General features: G+C 38.3%; 2 protein-coding genes across 7 annotated transcripts in view; one reads left to right on the top strand and one right to left on the bottom strand.

Moving 5' to 3' along the window:
* GSAP (gamma-secretase activating protein) overlaps nt 1-23,820 on the top strand; it is a 69,802-nt gene that overhangs the window by 43,238 nt on the left and 2,744 nt on the right. For 2 of the 4 annotated variants that reach the window (XR_004239990.1, XM_032107807.1), the window contains exons 29-30: nt 511-615; nt 764-857. Coding sequence is in view for 2 of the 4 variants with exons in the window: in XM_032107807.1 (XP_031963698.1) it covers nt 511-615; nt 764-857 (199 nt within the window). In the remaining 2 variants the exon portion in view is untranslated. Of the gene's footprint in view, nt 1-510; nt 616-763; nt 858-1,459; nt 2,974-23,820 lie in introns of those variants that run through there. The other 2 variants (XR_004239991.1, XM_032107806.1) reach the window with 2 other exon arrangements.
* Nucleotides 2,230-23,820, bottom strand: part of CCDC146 (coiled-coil domain containing 146) — a 69,612-nt gene continuing 48,021 nt past the window's right edge. For 2 of the 3 annotated variants that reach the window (XM_032107802.1, XM_032107804.1), the window contains 11 exons: nt 22,947-23,133; nt 19,596-19,691; nt 18,438-18,608; nt 16,576-16,664; nt 16,295-16,459; nt 13,778-13,996; nt 12,932-13,160; nt 7,479-7,607; nt 5,860-5,997; nt 4,290-4,538; nt 2,230-3,389 (listed from right to left, as the gene is read on the bottom strand). In XM_032107802.1, the coding sequence (XP_031963693.1) occupies nt 3,222-3,389; nt 4,290-4,538; nt 5,860-5,997; nt 7,479-7,607; nt 12,932-13,160; nt 13,778-13,996; nt 16,295-16,459; nt 16,576-16,664; nt 18,438-18,608; nt 19,596-19,691; nt 22,947-23,133 (1,840 nt within the window). In that variant the 3' untranslated portion in view covers nt 2,230-3,221. The remainder of the gene's footprint in view (nt 3,390-4,289; nt 4,539-5,859; nt 5,998-7,478; nt 7,608-12,931; nt 13,161-13,777; nt 13,997-16,294; nt 16,460-16,575; nt 16,665-18,437; nt 18,609-19,595; nt 19,692-22,946; nt 23,134-23,820) is intronic. The other variant, XM_032107803.1, reaches the window with a different exon arrangement.

Raw genomic sequence — 23,820 nt, 5'->3', positions numbered from 1 at the left:
AAGTCAATGTTATCAGTTTCCAGGATAACAGGATCGAAACTTCTGTTCCCAGTATCTTTCCTTGTCAGCGTTCGGCTTGTCTAAGCTTCCTTAGACTGAGCCTGAGAAGCCCTGTCCTGAATGAGCCTTGAGGAATGGGGCATCTACATTATTCTCTGGGGGAAGAATAGGTTCAAATCAGTCACAGTAAAGGATAAAGATTCAATTAATACTTAAGTACATGGAACAGTGGCACTGGGACAGACCAATTGAGGTGAAGACCAAGCGACGAGGTTTTGATTTCCCACATTTTGGGAGCATATTGTGATCTCTTAGTTACTGGCTACAAAAGGAAGGCTCCACGGCTTCCTTCCATCAGAACATGATAACCTCTTTGTCATCAGGGTCTGAAAGGAAAGCACATCTGCATTACAGGGTGGATTTTGTGTCAGGTTTTTTCTCCATTTTCTTAAGTTTCCGTTGTCTCGTGTTTATGTTCTCAGGTTTTTGGGGTTTCTTTTTGCTTACTAGGCTCTTGGTCAAAAGGTCCGCCAGTACTGGAATCATCCAATAAATGCAAATTTAATTGCACAGAAATATGTGAAACTTTTGCTTGAGAAGCTGGGAAACAGGCAGGTAAGGGCACAGAGGCCGTGTTTTTAAATCTCATGCTTTGACAGTGTTGAGATTTCTGAGCTTTCTGTGGACTATAACACACTAAAGAAACACTGAACCTTGGTACTGTGTGACTTTGTGAACTAACCTGAAATGGTCTCCCTTGTAGTGCAGCAGGCCTATCCCTGAGAGACTCTCAGTCCCTGTGGAGTTTTTGCCACTGAACTACCTGGCTAATATGTTGACAGAGATAGAGAATCAAGGTAATGTTAATTCTGTACTTCGGAAGACCAGTGATCGTTACCCTCTGATGCTCACTCAGATGTATTCTGCCTATAGTGACATAATTGCGTTATTAGAACTCCAGTGATGTCTGAACACATAGGTTTGGTTGTCTTTCTGCTGAAGGAAAGTGTCAGGGGCCAAGATTCTCCATGTATGGGGAGAATACGTTCTCCAGGTATTCCTCCCCCTGCTATCTGGGGAGGAAAGAGAGTTAAACCATGTAGCATTATATGAGCATGTGTCCTGGGGCATTTAATGCACTACCACCAACACAGCCACTGTGCTTCAGTCTGGGTTTGGATCTCCAGTGTCGAATTGGTTTGGAAGTCCAGCCTCCAGAGAGTCTTCCCTCTGTGTGGGATACAATTGACTTACATCCCACTGATAGGACAGTTTTTGCCATGGATGAGCATCCAAAAGGCACCACTGAAAGCTGAAGGTATTTTGGGTACATGAAAACACAGTCCTATTAGCCCTTATCTTTTGGTATTGTAGATGAAGCTGTTTAATAGATTGCAGGACTGTAAGTGTACAGAAGCATGTACAATTTTGTAAATACTTCCTCACCATGTTTCTCTAGGTGTGCATCCATGTGAAAAACAAGACCATGTAAATGTAAGATTTGTAGAGGAAACAGCACTCAAGCACACTATGACACTTCTGGGCCTCAAATATTCCTGAAATACCGTGCTGTTGAAGAAGGCTGTCAAACTGTGGTGCCTCTGTAAAAGTATTCATTTAAATGCAATGTTGTTTCCCAAATAACCTGCAGTTTTGGGTAGTTGCCAGTACTGACATGAACTACTCAAAATGGTGTTTGGTCCAACATACTGAGGTTGAAATTACTGACTTCTAGATAAATCCTAGAGAAGTGCATTTGACATAACCTCAGGTTTGAAATTTATCTGTGGTTTCATTTTAAAGTGGTCAAAGAAGTGGAACAACAGCGGGTATCAAAACACGCTGTGAAAATTGGTATGAATGTCACTTCTTTTAACAAGACAATGCTAGAAAAGGCAGTCCAGTTGTACAGTAACAAGAACCAGTAACTGTTTACTTGGATTAATAAAAGGATTTCTTGGTGTGTTTGTGTAAAGCAGGTAAGAATAACAAATAACTTTTTATGTCAGGCATGAGTAAGGAGGTATTCATTCCTTGTGGTGGTGTCTGTTACCTTACGGTACTTCTGCTTCTGGAGCTGCATTCTAATATTTTCACTTGTGTAATTAGCACAAAATATAATCTCCTTAAAGTGCATGTGACAGATTTTGTTGGGAGTTTGTTTGTTTGTTTGCGGGGTTTTTTGTTGTTTTTTAAAGATATGTATAATATATTGTAAGCAATATAGGATAAGGAAAAAGCTTTAGAAATTTATTTTAACAGTGGCTTGGACAGAGTTTTACATAATTCTTTTTTACAACTTCTAGTGTTACAGTTCAAACCTCAGCTTCAGAAAGAAATTAGGCAGGCTGTTTTTGCTTTGTTTTCAACTTCTGTTCATATGTAACTGAGCCAGTGTTGTTTGTTCTTTTGTTTTAAATTCTGAACTGTGACATTAATTTAAAATGGTAATAGCAATTTGCTACACAGAGAAAATTGCCAAGTTGTGCCATGCAGGATTTCTGCAGCCTTTATTGGATTTTATGAAAACTACAAAATTCCAGACTATTAAACTAGAGAAACTCATCAAATTGGATATATTTGGGAGGTTTTCAAAACAACCTCTGATATTCTCTTTGAGTAGTTTCCATTGATGCTCCCTGCTCCTTACCAGTGAAATAAAAAGATCCAGTTCCTGGGAGTGACCCGGCAAGCTCATGGTCACTCCCTTGTCATTGCCATCCGTGAAGGTTTAGCTGTCTCAGTGACTGCAGAGTGGGGAGGAATATTTTTTTCAATATAATTAGAATTTCTCTGAGAATTGTAAATTCCAGTCCCAGACTGCAGAAAGCCATGTTGGTTGGTGTATGTGTATAAGTGGTGGTTACTTTGTATTATATTAATAACAAGAGAAGATTTTCTAGCCTGTTCTTTTTAATGAATGTATTATAACATATCTTCAAATGCAATAAAACTTCATCTGGAAAAAAAAAACCAAGCATAGCATGAGGATCACTCACTTTTCTTAACACTTGGAAATACTGCACTGCATTTGGGATACCTGGAGAATGGACCCTGGATCGCCGACTAGTTAGCTATGCTTTTGGCATGAACAAATACTTTGTTTTCAGTATGGAATTTGGCTGAACACCTACAGATCTTCCTTCAGTGCAGTGTAAATGCTGCTGACTCTTGTGATCCAGCAGCTGGTGCTGGTCTCTCCTGCTTCAGGCGCTGTCTGTTCAGATTTCAGGTAGCTTTGCAGGAGGCTTTTTGAAATGTCTGGGACTCGAGCTGGGCTCACTTGGTCTGAGGGGAGCCATGTGGGGCTGCAGCAGCGGGAGCCTCCCCTCCTCCGGGATAGCGGGGGCATGGCAGGGTGCTGCACCTTGTTCCTCCTCTGCAGGGTGCTGTCAGAGAAACACAGCTTGGTCACACAGGGGTTGTGTGCTTTAAAACTCCAGTGCTCTCCCGAGCCAGTGTACAAAATCCATGACAAAGGAAACACCATTAGTCGAATCCCTGGCAAGGCAGGAAAGTTGAAATGGTATTAAAAGGAAAGCATGAGGTTTTGACCTTGCAGATGCGAGTTTGTCCTTTTAAATAGTAGACAGTGTGAGCCTGTCATGCTTTTGTTATTTGTCAAGGAAACAGATGAGACGAGCTATTAAAAGCTGTAATAATTGTGCACAGAACATCTGAGGAACAATTCTGTTCTTGATCATAGTTACTGCAGTGAGCCTTTATCCACAGCACTGAAAGGAAACTTGAGTCACAGCATGAGAAGATGTTTCATGACAGAAGTTTCTTATTCTAAACCATTATTATTCTGTAGGAGCTCTCTGCTCTGGGATCACTGACCATCTCAAGGACAGAGGCAGTGTCCAGCAGGGTAGGGTTTGAAGCACTGTTTGCCATGCTGCCCTGCCTACCTCAGTGTCTTACCCAGCAATCCAATTTCTTGCTGCTTCCAATCTGATGCTCATTGCATCTTATATGTGGGAGACGCTAAACTTACTTCTCCTGAACCCTACACTCCACATTTTGCAGCTTTTCCTTGAAATCCAATGAAAAGTAGTATTCCACTGATGGCTGTCCTGCCCTTCAGCCACAAGATAGTTACACAAACTACTTTTATAATCAAAGATGAGGCTTCTAGTATATGATCTCCTCAAGATTCAATGACCAGCTCTAAGCAGTGTTGCCAGACTAGTGTTAAAATTCCACAAACCCACTGTAGTAGTTTTCTCTGTCTGTACTGTCATCTGCACTGGCTCTTGGAGCTCTTGCAGTGTATGACAAAAACTTACTTTAGCTCTGGCTTCAGCTGCTACTTTTTGCATCTTCTCACTGTGTACTATCTTCCACCGTTTCTTTTCTGCTTCTATAGGAGAGGGAAGGCCTTGACTTATTGTCAATGAAGCAGTCATCACAAATTGCTCTTTGTCTCTGATTTCCTGCTGGAGTTTAATGGCAAGCGCTTGCTGCATGGATAACTCTGCAAAAAGAGCCCTTATCTCCAGGGTTTTGTCGTTTATCTTCTTCTGCAGTTCGTTGGTCTGCAATGCAAAACATCTGCACTGTAGTTAGGGCTTCCCTTTAGGCACTCACTGGGCATGACACTTGGGGCAGCATTAGGCATGTGAAAATAAGTCCAACTTGACAAGGTTTTAAATAGTGGTTGAATACTTGAAAATGACTTAATTTTTGTGATCACTTAGAACCAAAGAAATTGGCTGCTCAAGAAGTCACAGTTACTCCAATACAAGAAAAGCACATTTGTCTTTGCTTCTTGTCCTTTTCAGCTGGACAGTAACTCCCCCAGCCCCCAAAGGCTTGGGATCCCAATTCTCTTTGAGTTTATGCATAATTAACTTTGTAATAAAGCTGGAATAAGCCAAATTACTACAATATAATTGAGTAATAACGCTGATGCAGGGGCTATGGGTTGTGACATTATCCTTGGAAGGGGGACAAACAGAAAAGGAATGTGACAAGAATCCTTGAGTCTCACTGAAGATGATTTTAAAAAACCAACAAAACTTAAATACTCTTTTAGTGACTAATAGGGAATTGGGAGAGTCAAAGCACTTGTGAATGCAACTTTTGGCACACTGCCATTCTTACAGTAATTTATTAGCCCATGGCCATCATTTCACAAACACAGTTAACAACCATGATATTTCTGTGTGTATTTAAAATTAATTATAAAAAAACTGTTTTGAGCTTTCATGTGTGCCAAACCTAACATCTAAGGAAAAAAATTCTACTCTGGCCTTGTTTTACATTAATTACTTAGCATTTTTTTTCTGATTTTCCCTCAGCTCTGCTCAATTTGCAGCTTTTTCATTAGGAATATGGGGGCTGGGAGCATTTTCGGTCTTTCCCAAACAATATTACTGGCAGTTAAAAGCAAATAGCTATAATTATATTTTTAAAACTGTATTGGAAACCATGTTTCCTGTGTGATTCTCCCTAACTGAACAACAAAAGTACTTTGAGCCAGATACCAAGTTCAACTTTTTGTATGTTGGAGTAGAATTTACCTGGCCTTCCTTTATTTTTTTTCCCTTTATTTTCTTTTAGCCTTTGACATGTTTGTTGTAGAAAAGCTGTTAAGTATATTTGCAAAAGGAGGATCCTACAAAGTTTCTAAGCATCTACTTCAGAAAGTCCTAATCTTATATTTGGTGAAAGGTGCAACTTTCTTTTTAAAAGTGAGGACATTCACTATTCATGTCTGTAATTTCTGAAGACTGATTTATGATTTGCCTATCAACATTGCCAGCCACTTTTGTAATTTGCAAGTGAATCACCTCTGCCCAGATACTGTTTCATTCTGTACAGGCTGGCAAGCAGAGCATGCAGTGCCCTTCTTACCTTCCTGGTGAACAGCAGCATGTCCTGCTTGCCGTTCTCCACCATGGCACGGATTCTGTCCGTCAGATCGGAAATGTTCTCGCAGAGAAAATCTATCTTCAGCAGTCTCTGCTCCTTCTGCAGCAGCTCTGCCTCGATCTGCAGTAAGAACGAAGACACGGTGTAAGGAAAGGACAGGGGAAGGGGCAGCACAAAGTGTTCTGTGATTGCCTTGAGCTGCTGAAATAATACCAGTGAACAGCCATAAAAAAACAGCTTCACCATTAGTTTTCTCAAAACTTATGCCCTCTCTGCCAAATAGCAGGCCCAGATTGGTTCAGTTGGTTACTGTCAGTCATACAATTCTTCCATATCAGACCGTGCCCTTTTGGGGGCAGGGGTTTATACCATTGTCACTGCCTTACTGTGCTTTTCTTGAAAGCAATGGAGCTTTTTTCTAGTCATCATTTTTTTTTTTAATCTTCTGGTTCCTTGAGTCACACCATAATGGAAGGTTTCAGCTCTTGCTTTAAATACTTTTTCCCTCCTCATGCTAAAAAAAATATGGGCTCCATAAACAAATTACAACTACAATGACTTTAAATCCCAAGGAGATTGAAATAGACATTTAAAGTTATCATAACTCCAAGAAATGTTTCTTTTTAATGTGCAGGTTGGTGATAGCAGGCTGTGTTGTGGCCTGCTTGGCTATGCAGAGCTCCCTCCTGTCAAGGAATATGGGACAGTAAAGCAAAAAGCTCAGGTAATTCAAGCAGTTATACTCAGGGTCTGTCTTTACAAATTGGATTTCAAAAGAAGACTCTGAGGTGTGCTCAGGGCTTGCTGCTACTGCCCTCACACCTTCAGAACCTTTTGCGAATCCCCTCCAAACACTGAACGCAGCGGGAAGAGTTTTGTGCTTCTATAAATGGGACAGACAAAACTATATAAGAAAACGTTCCTTTACCTTCTTCCCCTCCGTACCGAGGGCTCTGAAACTGGCTTTCCACTGGACCTAATGCTTCCCTTTGAAGTCTCTCAGGGCAGTCACCAGCAGTGCTGCAGTCAGGTGTTAGCTGCTGGGCTGGCCTGGCTGCTGCTTCCACCAAGCTCTGTTCAGTGGTTCCTTCTTCATCAGGGAAGCAAAGCAGTAGAGCCCAGCCCTGACAAGGGGGCAGTGTTTGATTCTGTGCCGCACAAGCAGACTTTGTTAAGAGGCTGGCAGGTCTGCCTCTTGCTCACAGCCCATGGATAGTGCTAGAACAGCTCACTGCCAATTACCAAAGACTGTTAGCAGTTTATTATTCTGCATTTATCTCCCTCTGCTGCCTTTTCTGTGCCTTCCCCTAGTGAGGTGGGTCTGCACTGAAGTGCCAATGATGTGAATGGAATCAGCAGAGGATGCTGCAGAGTCAGGGGTACCTGACAGACCCCTGCCCTCCCCAGCCTCTCCTGGAAGAAGTCAAAATGTCCCATGTCCAGTTGACCTGGAAAGCAGACACTGGGATGGAGTTCCAAATAGCCAATCATGACTTTAATTCCTCTCACAGAAAATTTATTTTGAAAATAAAAGACACTATTTGTGTTTTGTAAGAGGCCAAGCACAGCAGGATAGCTCAGGATGTGGGAAGTGACATTACCTGTTCGATCCTTTTGAGCAGCTCAGGTGGAGATGGGTCCTTCCCTCCCATTTCTTGCTTTCTGCTCTCATTTGTGGCATCACCATGGTTTTCCTCCAGCTGTTTAATCTTGTCCTTGCACTGGGAATACTAGCAAACAAAGAGCCTCAACAGTTATTTACTCCCACCAAACTTATCATCAGACCTTGGTTTGGAGACTTCAACAGACAAGGTTTTCTTGTACTGGGAAGGAGGGCAGGTAACACAGAAAATTATGAATCATTTTTACATTTTCTTTTAAAAGGGAACTACAGTGTGACAGTTGCAGGACAGAGGAAACCCTGCTGTTTGACAGAAATTGAGTTCCACCTGTTTCTTGGTCCTCGGGCTACTTTTTGGTTTTTATCCTCAGGAATACAATAGAAGGCCCTGCTTCCCTGCTGGTTAGCACTGAAAGTCTCATCCCTACAGGCATCCAAGTTTTGTACACTAACATTCCCAGGCATGCGTCCTGAAGTGACTCAGTGGCGACACTGAGCAGTGTGGTACCCTCGGGACTCACAGAGGCAGGTGTTGCCTGACCTTTCTCGTGTGAGACCTTCCCATGGGAATAACACTTCCCAGAACATGCTAGAGGGACATCCAGGGTCAGCATAAATACTCGCTGAAGGAGTCACTGGGGCCATTTTTTCATGTTTGGACTTGCAAGACTGACAGTGGCAGGGCTGTGTGCTCTGATGTGCACCTGGCTGTCTGTCAGTGAGCTGACATTACACTACCCAAGTGTAAATGTTAACCATCCACTGCAGGTGATGATTGATTATGGAAATACGCAGTCATAGGCTCTCAAAGTTATGAAGAGTCACCAAAATGTAAAGTAAATGTTTAGATGTTGCCAGGATGAGGTTTGTCACTGGAAGCTAACAAGTCATATTTAACCACAAAAGAGAAAACTGACAGATATTCTCAGGTGGCAGGGCAACATTACCAGAACTCTTAAATATTTCTTTTCCTAGTAAAAAAGCACCACACAACTCACCCCTGTACACTTTGTCTAAAAGCAGCTAAAGTAAAAACCTTAGATGAGTGTAATGAACAATTTCCTCAGCAAACCATGATTCTGAACATAGCTAGGTACTGAAAGTTATATTTTGCTAACAAATAGCTAAAACTCAAGCCCAAAAATACACAGAGTAGAAGAATGTGAAAGCAAGGCCAGTACAAACAGCAGGATGCAGTTATGCTTCCAGTGATCTTTTCTATCTGGGTCCAAATTTCTCAACCACTAACTCAGGGGAAAATGCCTTGTTGGAGGCAGTGGTATCTTAATGAGATTAGGGGCAGCTCACCAAGGAAAATTTTTCAGGACTGAATAGTTAATTTAGAGAAGGACTATTGCAGCAAAGCCACTGTCCAAAAAGCCATAAAAAATTTCATGTTAAATGTAAGTACTAGCCTTACTTTTAAATGCAGTATGAATTGGAAGTGATCAGATGAAAGCCAATCCGAAAGTATCGAAGTGGATTTAGAGATAACCATGTAATTCTGTGTCTGCTTAAGTAACATGACTACAGGCATCTTTCTTTATATTTTTCCTAATTTGTAGTGTTTTCCTTGGACAAGACTTTATCTAAGTTGTAAGAGATTCTAAGTCTTAAATTTTTAAAAAATCCTTTCTTTCTTTCTTTCTTTTTCTTTCTTTCTTTCTTTCTTTCTTAGAGTGGATTTGATACAGGGAATAGGAAAAGGCTCTAGAAGAGAGGCTACTTGGATTTTAGTCAGGAGGAATTGTTGAAGGATGAGCACACAGGAGAGAACACTTGTTTAGATAAAGCAACTGGTCTGAAAAAGTGGACATTGAGTCCTTTTTTTAAAATCTCAGAGAAAGTAGGTGAGGTATGTACAGCACTAGAAAAGGGCAAATACAAGACCTATTTTAAAAAAGGGCAGGGATGGAGCTATGGAACCATAGATCACTTTCTGAAGAATAAGTCTGGAACACATTATTAAGTTTTCTTTGTAGATATCGAGAAGAGAAAAAAGGTAGGGATAACGGCCAACATGGATGTGTTGAGTCATGCCAAACCAGACCAATGTCTACTATGATAATTTCACAGGTGTACGAATGACAAATAGTCGTTCTGATTTTTATACAGCTTCAATATTTCATATTATATTCTCATAAACAAGAAAATAAATGGATTCTTGACGAAAATATGCAGTAAATACCTCATCAGTAGAATGAGGTTAAGCTCAGAGAGGTTGCAAGTATTTTTTGGAAAAGATTCAAATTCAAAATTACCTTGGTCTGAAAAAAGGTCCGAACCAAAAAGATAATAGTAAATAAAAAATGTAAGTTGCTACACGTAGGCAGGAAAAATTGCCTGTACAAACACAGAATCAAAGTCAACTGGTTGGATGCCCTTTCTTTAAAAAAGGGTCTGGTTGTTACATACATTTACGTGAAGATGAATCACTGTGTCATGTCAAGAAAGGTGCCACCATACCTGGATGCATAAGCAGGAAGGTAACCTGCAAGATGCCTGCATGAATCCTTTCACTGTCAGCCACAGGTACCAGGTACTGCACCTCTAGACAAATAAAGACCATATTGCCAAAAATAAAAGAAATGCAGGACAAGAATGAGCTAAGAAAAATCTCTGAGAGCTGATTGAAAGAAACAAGGTTGTGTAGCCTAGCAAAAGGATGGGAAAGGAACATGATTAACATCCTTCCGGAAAATGAAATGTTGCAGAAAGGAAAAGAATGGCCCGTTTGTCATGTCCCTGGAGAACAGAATACAAACCAATATTCTTCCACCATAGCAAGAAAGATCCAGGCTAAAGGTCAAGAAAATCTTTCCACTGTTAAGGAAAGACTGGGATAGCTTGCTGGGAAAACTGGTTTGCCAGTGGTGGCTTGAAAGGAGAGCTTAGCCCTCTCAGGAATGACAGGCAATCCAATGCTGGTGTCAGTGCAGACTGCCTAGACAAACTCTTTATCTCTCTACTAGTCCCATTATTCTATGATGATGATGATGTAGTCTGGAGATTTTCATGGGATTGTGTTAAAACCTGGACAAATGTTGTTGCCAAATGCCTCAAATAAACTGACAGTCCTTGTACATTGCCTGAACTCTAAGGCATGAAAGTCCCATCTATGTCACTGTGACAGCTCAGCAGGTCTACGTGTTGGACTAATTAATGACTAATGCTAAGTATTGCCCATTGATGGATGAAGGCAGATTAGTTTTTATGGGTCACTTCAGTCAGCAGGACCAGTCCCTTGATTTGCAGTCCCAATTAAAAGTTACATACTTTTATGCCCAGTCAAAACCACCTTACAGTCTCACCAGGTACTTTTTGTGTAAAGAAGTGCCTGTAAATATTTCTATTTTTAAATCTTTACATTGATGGTAACAAACCTACCTAGTCCATGTTACTAGCTCTTGCTTAGAAGAGGTCTGGTCCTGCTTCAGACGATGGTATATTTTTAGCTACACTATTCACCAATGTTTTGTGGAAATAGCCAGCTTCTGATGAAAACATACATACATACAAGTGGAACATACATCACTTTGATGATTAAGCAGCTCATATGGAATATAGGAGACCCAGGTGAAGTGTTTGTTTTTGCTGAATTGGCACACAGCCCTGATCTGGGCTTTTCCCCTTCTCAATGGGCACTACAGCTGCTAAGATTATGGGTCAGTTTTTGCAGTCTGTAAATATTTCTGATTTCAATTTTTTCATTGATATTTATGAAAATACCTAGTCCATGTTACTAGCACTTGCTTCAAAGAGGTCTGGTATTGCTGAAGATTGAAGGAGGCAGGAAGGGTAGGAAAAGGGGAGGAAAAAAGAGGCACAGGTACAGGATTCAGCCTGCCTAATCCAGACGGTCTGTGGCCATGATAACTGAACAGAAGCTGAGTCAGATTTCAACATGGGGTCAAATCTGTAATCACTACAGGAACTAGCAATTTGAATTTGGTAACCAACACCAGAATTCAGATTCAGCTCATGGTTTATTTAAATCATGGAGATAAAGCCAAACAATCTGAAACTTCTCATTGGACTTAATTCCTGTTGGCAGTGGGAGTATTAATGCTGGAATGGTTGAGCATAAGGACATGAATGAGTTAACAGCCAGTTTGAACCATGTAATATTTAGTAATCACAGCATCTAGTTAAATTTTAAAGGTTGATAACCAATTATTTGCCACTGTTCACTGGAAAATCCCTGACTTGGGAACATTTATTAAGACTACTGCATGTATAATATCACACCACTCTGTATTTTCCTACTTTGTACTTCTATGTCAACATTGCAAATAGATTTAAAGCACCTGCAACAATAGTGTCCCTTTAACAGTGATTTTAGGTTTCACATGAACTATCGTCATGAAGGAGAAAGTTGCAGGAATTTAGAACAGAAAAAGCAAAGTTTCATGATTGACCCTGTCAGTTCACAAAAATCATCTGCATTTTGCTACTACTGTATTTGACTCAGTGACCCTCATTCTCGTTTTAAACCTTACCTGAAAACTTTGGGGTCTTTTTGGATTTTTTTTTTCCTTTAGTCTTCTTCTTCTTCTTTTTTTTTTTAATACTGCCTTGATTCATTGTTTAAATCTGTGATGGCCCTGTAAAGTCCTTTGGGGCATGAATTGCATGAGGTATTGGACTATGTTTTATTCTTGTAATGGAGCATAAAATTTCTTCAAAAGGCCAGAAGTAAGAGAATAGTGCAAGCACTATTAAACAGTGAGTCACAGCTCCCATCGATGTGAGTTTGAAAGGCAATGGTACACCCTAATTTATGATTTTGTGCAGGCACTAACAGAGTATGTATGGGAAAAATTACCATCTGGAGATAAGGTCAAAAGTAAATGAGCCATTTCAGAAAGCAAGGAAAGAATGTCCCAAGCACTGCAGTTTGTTAGCTGTTTAATGCTATTTTGTAACTAGAACTAAAACTTACACTGTTTTTGTGCAGAGGAAAATATATGTGGATTATATCATTGTAGGCAGCAGAGTTTCCAGAGTAGGCTCAGGGTCAAGTGTGAATTGAGTTATTATTTTAGAAATTTGATGGTCTAAGTGTATCTCCCACCCCTCCACCTACTCCATCAATACAGTATTAACAAATTTTATCTACAGTCCCATTTATCCCCCATGACTCCCATTCTCCAGCTTAGTCATACTGACATTTCAGACTATGGGGTGGGTTAGCTGGGATTCCATACCCAGGAAACATTTGGCATGTGTGAAACAAAGAGCATGAGCCTCTTTAAGTGTAGAAACTCACATATGTGAAGTTAAAAACATGTATCAGTGTTCTCCTAGACAGGTGTATTACTAAACTTGCTGTTTTAATAAACCTTGTACATCCAGATACATATTCTTCTATGAAATCACCTTAAATTTTAAAATACAGAATGATAGTAAAAAAAGGCTTCTTTTAACACCAACCTGTATCTGAAGTCTCACCAGATGTGCATCCAGGGCATTCCTCACTGGGAGCTCTTTAAAAAACAATTTAATCTCTCTTTTTTTCTCAGCTACCTTCAGCTTCAGAAAACTGATCTTTTCATCCATAACTTGCGTCTTAATATCTCCATTTCTACACAACATCTCTTGCCTCTTTACTTTTTCATATAAAAGGCCTAGTTCTTCTTCTCGTTCTCTGAGCAAAAGACCACTGAAATAAGGCCAAAATTAAAAGATAATTTAAAAAACTTAACTCATATTCAGTGTATTCCATTCAAAAGCACAAAAAGTGACCTTAGAAGATAGTAATAATCTGTGAAATTATATGAAGCTTTCACAAATATTATTTTAATCTAATGGCAGCATTTTAAATAAGTAACAAAATAATTGCAATGCTAAAATCAGGAAACAAACTCTTGGAAAGGTTACTCTTTTCTCTCACATAATTTTTAAGGTCTTCTGGCCTTCCACAGCATTTAAAAATGGATTAAGATCAGACAGTTTTAGATAATCTGCATTTTTGCAGATACCTTTTCTGTGCATAATGCACAAACAGAGCAGGAGGCTACAAGTTCTCAAGGCATTCAGTAGCCAAGCTACAGTATTTTTTGAATAATAGTTATAAAGAATGAGCATGATCACCAGTGGAGAAACATCCACGTAATGCAAAGCAGCACCAGCAGTGCAGTGAGGGGGACTGGTCGGCAAAACATTGCAGTGCCACAGACATTTAGCATTCCTAATGAGGAGTGCTCATAAGCTGAAAAATATTGTTGCTTCATGGATGTCAAAATTAAATACTACCTTAGATCAAATTTACAAACGTACCTCTCATTTTGTTGCTGAATAGCCCTTTCACATTTTTTGCGTAGTTGCAAAATTTCCTCTTCCATGTGTGTGGCTATAGTGGTAAGTCTGTCAACATTCAAATACTTTTCCTTTTCTTTATTCTCTAGCATCTCTTGTTCAACTTTGCAATAATCCTTTTTGATCAACTCTGTCATTCTCTCATTCTTTTTAATCTTCGCATACTCTTCCTGCAATTTTCTTTAACATAACAGAAATGTGGGAATGTTTTTAGTCCTTTCAATTTGAAACCAATTTCAGCAATTAATAGCAGAGCTTAAATTTATTTCTCAAGCACACAAGTGCTCCTCTATATCTCTGTTTCACAGAAGCTTTACAACAAGAAGAAAGACTCTCTGAGAGCAATTTTTCTTTGCAAGTTTTTCCATCTTGAAAAGAGCTGGATTCTAGCTCAAGAAAAAAATGCTATATAGGGAGCACTGCACTACAGCTCTTTTCTTCTCTACTAGGTAGCCCAAGTAGTCATAAAAAATAAAGTTCAAGAGCATAGGCATAAACTGTGATGAAAAGTCTTAATGTGTAGAAATCCTGCCCTTCTATTTAAAGAACAATGTTTAAATTATTTTGTGGTTGCAATTCAAAATCTACTGTTTATAAAACATGTCACAGCATTAACACAAGAAAGAAAATTATCAGATTGCCCATTTGATAGATGAAAAAAATCATAGTGGAAGATAAGTGACAAAATCACATAAAAATAAAGAACAGATCTCATTATTTCCAGCATCCTTGTTGATCACTGGATGATGGTCCTTCACTTAAAAGACAGGTTTTTGTCACCAAATAGACTATTCACTATCTCACAACACAGAATTTAGAGTTATTGCATTTGATCTGTGGTATCACTTCTGGGTCGAGACACAACATTTTCTAAACCAAGAAGATATTCGTGTCAACATACAAAAGAGGTAGTGAAAGGAGAAGCACAATCTCCTGATAAAAAACAGACCTGCAGATGAAATATCCTTCCCTCATGAGCTCCATCATTAAATTGCTGAATCGCTCTATACAGGGCAGGGAGCTGCTTCCTTTCAGTTCCCCCACATGTATAACACTTTGAGTACCACAGCATATTACTGAATTGAATTAAACTTCTGTAAGTCAAGTTTCAGACTGAAAGTATGACAGTATTTCAGAAAGGCAATATGTTTTAAATATTTTCTGAAAAATACTTGTCTTACTTGGACTGATACTCTGTCCTCCAGATTGTATAGGTTGCAGTGAAGTCAGTGGTAGTGATACTAAAATCTACTACTGGGATTAAAAATATTTTTCATAGGAAAGAGAGTTACTGAAAATTCAATACCTCTGACTAGTTTTAAATCTAGGTCTGCAGAGCCCAAAATATTTGTTGGATCTGTACCGAGTAGGGACATCAATAATAATTGTGTATTTCTGATATCTATACAATATTTATGTCTTATTAGCCTTTTTTTTCCCTTCTTTCATCACCTGGGAAGGCCTCAAAAATTTTGCCACAAAATGTCAGCTTGTACATCCTGACAAAATCACTTCAATCACTGAAATTCCACTTCTTTTTTAGGTATCTCTAGCATGACTTTGAATCAAACTACTAGGAGATTCACAATAAACACTTAGTGTATTCTTTCTCTGAGCAATTTTTTGGCACCAAATAATGAAGTTTGGGGAAAATCAAGTTATTTTTATCTACTCAGTTTTGGTTTTCCTGTTCTGCTCACACAGTTGGCTATTCACTGTCTCCATATTTGCCCAAGTATGGATTTCCAAGACATTGTAATTCTGTCTATATTGCAGAAATTCATCACTAAGATGACAAAAATATGGCAAAATAATACACCACTAAATAATGGTGTAGAAAAAGAGAGCCACACACACCAGGTATTCTGCCTCATTATCCTTGTTGTGAATGTAACCTTTCATTTTGTCTATGATTGCTTGGAAATTGAAACCACATTTTATCTCAAATAAATGTCATCTAATAAACTTCAATGTGAGTTTGAACCAAAATCTGTTCTAATTTGTTCTAATTTCATGATTAGACAGCCACATTCCTAGCTGGTGACTCCTTTAATAGTCCCATGCACACTTCATTGGGGAATCAAATATGTCAGACCTCTTCTTCTCTAAGGACAGCAAGTATGAGTGCAACGGTGTTGCTCATATTGAATGAAACAGCATGATAATGCTAAACCTGAGAGGTGCAAGAACTGTCATATAAAGGATGGGAAAGTGAGAGAGTAGCCAGACAAACTTCAAAATTACTTTCTGCCAAGTAGTGATGCCCAAGCTAGTTGTGGAGTGTTGGTGGGATAAGAAATTGGAACAGGTTATGGAGGGATGTTTCTAAGTGCCTTTGTTTTAATCAGATTTTAAAAATCAGGATAATAACTATCAAGGATGATATGGACATAATTGAAGATGGAATAGATTCTCTCCTAAGATTTTTTCCAGTCTTACATTTCTATAATTGTGAACTACAGTGTACTGTAAACTCACCTTTCCTTGTTTGCAACAGCATTCCTTAAATTTTCTATTCTATTTTCTAGCAATTTTACCCGGTTTTCAGCTTCCCTTGCTTTCCACTGAGCAGTACGCATCAATTGTATACAGTTTTCCTTTTCAGTTTGCATAAGGTCAAACATTGTAGCAAATCCTTGGAGTCTGAAGAAATGAGATGTGTGAAAGAAATAATTGTTAGCATTTTATGCATACATTACCCGGATAAAAGTTGCTTTAGAAGACTTTTTTTAGATCATGTATTGTTATTATTTTCTTACTCTTTTTGGTTTTCTTTTTTCATCTTTTTACAGGTGATTAGTTCACGATCCTTTCTTTTTAGTTCCTTAACAACACTTTGGAGTTGAATCTGAAATTTAAAAAATATTTAGTGAGCACTTTAGATATAGTAAAGAAATGTCTTTGAAGAAATTACCCAGGACAACTCTTAGATAAGAAAAAGACCGTGAGGGGACTTCATAAGAACTTTTTCTTATTATAATGAAATGTTTTTATTACATAAAAAACAACATTAAAAAGCACAGTTTTTCCATTTATATTAAGCTTACAATTACTATTAGCAATGTAGATAATCTGATGCTGCATCTTAAATGCTTAGTTCCCTATATCTGATCAGCCTGTCAATTCCATCACAATATAATTATTTGGCGTATGAACCATTGAAACTGCACCTTTACAAATAAAATTTCTTTTTTACTCAATTCTGACTTTTAAGCAATCACTGATGTTTGAGCAGAATTGGGTTCTGTTAAGTCTCTGGACTTTTGATTCCAGTTGTGTTCAGTCCTCATAGCATAGGCCATCAATCTTAGATGGACAGGCCTTTTCTTCCCTCCCAGTGGTATCAGGAGGAGGAGAGTGGTATTAGGGAAAGCTGGCGGATGATGGGTTGCATCTTTGGGCTTGCCTGTGTGTTCCTGAATTTGTATTATTTTAGTTGTTTTATTTGTTTATGGACTGATTTTTATTGAAGGTACAAAGCCTGACGTTTATTTTTATAGACAGTCAGAGTTTCTCAAGATTGTAGAACAGTCGCTTATCTAATTTATCTGAATACAGACATACATTTTGGAAACATAAATACCTTGTTCCCATATAGAAATTTGGTATTTAGTAAATTCTATGTGACATCATAGCACATGTCATGCCAGCAAAATGCAGGTAGCAAATACAATGACTAGTCATAGGAAAAGTTTTCTTTCCCTCTTTGTCTAAATCAATATAATTATTTATGCCTTGAAATGTAACAGGAAAATAGAAATTTCTGCCTCTCCTGGGAATGAGTAGTAGTTCAGTTTATCTTCTAAGGTTCATATATTTGTAAAATAAACCACACAGTTTTACTTCTGAGAATCTCAGGTGAGGTTATCTGCTTTTCTGCCTCTTTCTTTCAAATTGTTCATTTTATTCTACAAGCTTGAAAGAAAATCACAGAATCTCAGAATCACAGAATGTGCTGATTTGGAAGGGACCCACAAGGACCACCAAGCCCAACTCCCAGCCCTGCACAGCACCATCCCCAAGAGTCATGCCATATGCCCAAGAGCATTGTCCAAACACTTCTTGAACTCTGTCAGGCTGGTGCTGTGACCGCTGCCCTGAGGAGCTGTTCCAGTGCCCAACCACCCTCTGGGGGAAGAACCTTTTGCTAATATCCAACCTAAACCTCCCCCAACACAGCTTCAGGCCATTCCCTTGGGTCCTGTCACTGGTCACCACAGAGAAGAGATCAGTGTCTGCGCCTCTGCTGCTCCTCACAAGGAAGTTGTAGCTGCAATGAGGTCTCCCCTCAGTCTCCTCCAGGCTGAACAGACCAAGTGCCCTCAGCTGCTCCTCACCCAGCTTCCCCTCAAGGCCCTTTACCATCTTTGTTGCCCTCCTTTGGACACTCTCTAAATGTCCTTTCAATACCTTGTTTCAATTATGGAGTGATATTTTAACATACTGCACTGCACCACAAATTGCCGATAAAACACCCCAGTATTGTGAGCTTCCAGTGTTCTGATGGAACTTCAAAGCTAGGGTGGGAAATGAGACCACAGGGCTCCCCTCACTGGTAGTTTAATTTCTCCCTATACCAGCTTATACTTTTGAACAGCCTTCCAAATATGCAATTTTTTACCTTGGCTTTCTGAACATTCCTGCATTTCAGTTGCTTCTCATCAGCTCTGAGCCAAGTCAGATGTGTAAGTGTGGATAACTCATTTCTGCATTTTTCCTGCTCTTTAAAAAGCAAGCGTTCTTCAGCAATGCATTCTTCCAACACACGGGCATCCATATCTGATATCATTTCCTAGAGAACATGAAATTTAAATCCTAATGCAACAATGCATCAGTGTTGGCAAACCCAAAGCTGGAAATACTTTGGGTTTATCTGCAATGTAAACAGGCTACATAGCTTTAAAAACATAATAAATTATTGCTTTAAAACACCATGCACAATCCCTATAATAACATTTCAAAATACATTATCACCTAGGAGCATTTCTGTTCTTCAGTCTAACATCTTTCAGCTGTGGTCCATTGACACAATGGATCTTTATAGCTATATAATCTTTAAGTAAGTTCAGTGTCAGATCCTCAGGAGGAGGTGAATGGAAGCTTCCTAGGCTCCACTGACTATGGCACACAACTTACGTATCCCAAAGAGTGACATGTAGGTACTGGAATGCATATGTATCCAAATAGAAGCTGATTCCCACCTGATAATGTTAATGAATTCAAACAAAACACATAAAGAAAATGGATATAAGGGTAGGAAGACAAGGAGGCTTGATCTTAAGAATGTATGCCTGAGATAGATTGCTTCTTATAAAGTCATTTATGTAGTGGCAAGTACTAATGCTCTCGTAATGCAGATATCTGCATTTCCACAGTCCATATGGCTGTCCTGAGTACAGACAGACATCCACAAATGACAGAACTGTGAAGATGAAAAATCATAATGTACAAATGCTGAATTTTTGTTGTTGCAACAAGACACGGTTCCATATCCAAAGGAAATATATAACAACATATTTCTAGCTGCAGTGTCATTAACAACATTCATAAAGACTTAAACTAGAAAGTAGATTTGCTTTCTACCTTCTAGTATATGGCCAGTAACACCAAAAAATATTTTTTAAAATGAAAGACGACTGTTCTTTAAAATTGAGCAAATACTACCGCATTTTCTCACCAGAAAGCTGCAGCTAGAAACACCCTTTCCTTTTTTCCTTTATTCTCATGATAGAAAACCAACTGTTAAAATGAAAAAATATGAAAAAGCAGGACTCAGCACCTGTTCAGCTAAACCTCTCTTGATCGTTTCAATTTCCTTCTGCAGTTCTTGTCGTCTTTCTAATAATACTGCATTTTTTTTTGAGTTAATTTCTGCCTACAAAAATAAACCAAGCACAGAGTGATGCAAACAAAAAATGAGGAAAATGTAAACTGCAGATACTCTATTAGAAGTAGCTACTCAAATTAAGAAATTAATTTCCTTTCCTATTGTAATAGCTAGCACAAGAATGCTTCATTGAGTTCCTCTGCCACTTATTGGAGTTTCTAAAATTTTTCTTTCAAGAACTAGGAACACTAAACTTCACAAATTTAGAAGGGTTATGGTTTTCAGCAACTAAACTGTCATTAAAAAACCAATAATCACAAAGAGAGTATATGAAACTGTCACCTTCTAAATTCACAGAGGATTTTCAGAGTGAAATTTTGATCTTACTAAAAGAAAAAAAATAGTTCGCATCTACATAGAATGGATATCACATTTTTTTCTTTTTGCCACTACAGTAGGATTTTCATTAGGCTCTAGAAAGCCAAATCTAACAACACAAACATTTATGTATTATTTTTCATTATGGGAAAATTCATTTATTCAATCAGATTTTAACATTAATTATGTGAAGAAATACCTATTAAAACATATCTGATCAATCTCACTACAACTACTTACATGATATAATTTCTAAGACAAAAAGTTGTTTTGGTCTCACTGTGACTAACTTCACTTAAAAATTCTTTATGGCTATAAGCAAATAAGAAATAAATGCATTAGGCTAATTATGCAGGCGTATGTTGCCTCTCTGTAATTGATGGGGACAAACATTTTAGCAGGATCTGCTGTGATAGGACAAGGGGAATTAATTTTTTACAAAAAGAGGGACGATTAGATATAAGGAAGAATTTTCTTCAACAAGGGTAGTGAAACACTGGCACAAGTTGCCCAGAGAGGTGGTTGATGCCCCATTGCTGCAAACATTTAAGGCCAGGTTGGACAGAGGTGTGACTAACCTGATCTAGATTAAGGTATCCCTGCCTATAGCAGGGGTTTGGATAAAATGACCTTTAAAAGTCCCTTCCAATCCAAATGATTCTAGTTCTAATCTGTAATTCATATGGGTGGGGAAAAATTACATTTAACAACACCTGGAAGATATTCAAAGATAATACACCCAACCCTGTGATATCTTGCTCAGATCTCAATCAGATGTTAGAGTTCAAAACACTATAAATCAATACTGAGAAATAAATGTTTTGCAGTTGTGATTTTCACTTCTGTGATAATATTGTAAAATTAAATGCTGTTCATTTGCATGAAGGGAAAGGGGAACAAGAGACACAGTAAATGTCAAAGTGTGGAGTTACTTTGGTTGCAGCTCCCAGCTCTGATTTGACTTAGGTTTACTAAAAGATCAGTAAAGCTTGTCCTAAGAAAGTGACTTTTGCTCTTGTGGTGGGAGCAAAAATAGCTTTTATGTGGAGCATATATTAGTTACCACTTTTCCGGTGTAAAAGCAAAAAGCTCATATAAACATCTTTAATCCATTAAGGACTTTTGTTCATGTAAGACAGGGCTCAACTTAGGCACTTTTGGCTGTCTCTGTGTTGGCCTGCCCATGGAGAAGGCCCACATGGAGAGGAGCAGCAGTTCTCTTTCACACACAATGTCGGCATTTAGCAATAGCTGACCTTTCACAACTTACTAACAGGAAAAACACATTTGAAGGAAGTGTTCCTGTAATTTCCTTATTCTACAAGTCAGTCATTCTGCACTTAGCATATGATTCAAAAGAAGAAATTTGGGGAACCACACTGATGTACTGCTGCTTCTGCAATCACATATTTATACAAACAATTAATTCTTGTGATTTTTCCACTTTGAATCACAATGAATAAATGTAAATCTGGGGGTTTAAGTAGTTAAAGAAATTTTATCTACTTAAAATACTGTTTTTTAACTTTTGCTAGGTGTGCTCCCAAGTCTTACAAATTAAAATTGTCCCAATATAGCAAAAGCCAAGCAGAATCAAGTTTGCCACTTGACTCTGCCTTACTGCAGTGCTGCACTTGAATTCACCACGCTGCATAGGAGCAGTGATTTCACATCTGCTCTTCTAACAGAGCCCGGAAAGGAATCAGAGAAAACACTGAGCATGGGAGGATGGGCTAAAACAACTCTGTTGCTGTGGCCTGTTTGCATTAGAGCAGTATCCTGCAGCTGCTGGAGTAAAATCCTGATTAGAATGCCACTTCTGTATCCCGTGGCATTCCCTTTCCCCTACTCCTCATGATGATACTATTTGTAAGACACATACAAGGTCTTGTCCTTCCACAGGGTGAAGGAATTGGGCTGAGAAGGGTTTGGATCTCACCCCAGACTGTGGACTCTAACCACAGCTGTTGGTGAGTTACGGCATTTGATTTTAGCTTTACATGTTTTTGAACAATTGTGGTTCTTCATCCAGAAACATCTCCTCAATGGGAGCACAAGAAAAAAATACCATCTCCCAGATTCTCTTAGCTCATACTGAACAGAAACTCTTTAAGCTTTAAGATCAAAGTCTGGAATATGAGTCAGCTCTTTAATCATTATTTCAGGAAATTCAATCCAAATCTCTGTTGTGTAGTTAGAGAGCTTTCCTCCCACCTCCCAGGTGAGCTTATATTACTAGGTAATACGCACATGAATTGAAAAGGAATTTCAAGGGAGACAAAAAAAATTGTTTAATAATATTAAATATTACCAAGTAATATTTGGAGTTGTTTAAATAGCAAAGCTAAGTATATATGAATTTTGGTACATATAGTTATTTTTTAAAACTTTGAAATTATGTAAGACTCTTTTCTGCCCTGAATTGCTCAGAAGGACCAAGAAAAATTTCAAGGACAGTGTCAAGGTAGGAAACAACAAGTTCTGTGAAAAAATATTCACCTGACTAAACAAGATTAATTTTATATGACTCAGAATCTAGACTAAACACGGAGCAAGTACAGGAGAAAATATATATAAGAAAGAGAGAATGGAAGAACTAGTGGTGAGAGGAAGAAAATATAAAACATTTGTAGACAAAGTAAATTTTTAAGAAAGAATTGGAAGCAGAAAAGAAAGAAGATGCTTTGAATACACAAGCAGAATGATACTTCCCTTTAAACTACTATAGTCAAAAGACTAAGTAAAACAGAAAAGAGTAAAGCATTATTGAAAGAGGAATGGGTAAAATACTAAAGCAAGAGGAAAATGAGGAAGGTGAAACAGCAGTCTTCCCCCCTTTCCCCTATTAGGACTGTCAAGAGATTTCATAGAAGTATTTCTTACAAGAACATTTACAATCTTTATGATCAATGCATTCATACAGACCTCTGATTTGAGTCTTTTATGCTTTGCCTTATCTCGTTCCAAGGAATCACAAATCCCTTTCAGTTGTAACTCCAACTTTTTTAAATGTTTCAATTCTCTATCTTTCTGTGTTTGATGGTGACTGAGAATATCTTGTTGCTTTTTGTTCTCCAAGATACATTTATTTAAATTATTTTCCAGAATTTGTCTATATAGATAGATACAGAATTTTAGAAACAGGTAACCTAATCAAGACATATATGTAAACAGGCACTACTATTTTAATGGGTTTTGCATACCTCATCACTATGGCTCAGCAGCGAGACAAACTCGTAAACTACTGACAAAAATCACACAAAAAAGTTGCATTTTTATAACTATAATCAATTATAAGACCCTAATTATGTCGGTGAGGTCTCACAGTCTGTTCTAAATGTGTTAAAAATTCCAGGGAAACTAATACATATAGGAAGAAGAAAACATATTTTTTAGTCTGATAGAACATTTCCAAATAAGATGCCATGGGCCTTTAATACAAAGCTTGAAAGGCAAAAGCATTGTTGCTGAGCATATGGCCAGAATTACAACTATACATCCCCCTCTGCAAAGGAGGAATTATTTGATGCTTGCCTTCAAACTAACAGTTTATTTTACTTTACCAAGTAAATATAAAATCATAATTGAAGGGACTGTTAAAGAGATGATTAACCAATCCCCACTGAAATTCAGGAGTACGTGAGCACAGATATCTATGATCCTCATTTGAAAATGAAAATACTGACATATTTTTTCTTCTTCAATCTGCTTTCAGTGGGTTACGCAGGAAAGAAACTATGTGCACTAAAGAGAGAAACCCTCTAAAATATTTCACTTTAAGAGCAAAATCTCACAGCAT

Source organism: Corvus moneduloides, chromosome 4 (assembly GCF_009650955.1).
Source record: "Corvus moneduloides isolate bCorMon1 chromosome 4, bCorMon1.pri, whole genome shotgun sequence".
Classification (NCBI taxonomy): domain Eukaryota; kingdom Metazoa; phylum Chordata; class Aves; order Passeriformes; family Corvidae; genus Corvus; species Corvus moneduloides.
The sequence above is the reverse complement of the archived record's forward strand: the minus strand, read 5'-3'. Positions and strand labels throughout refer to the sequence as shown.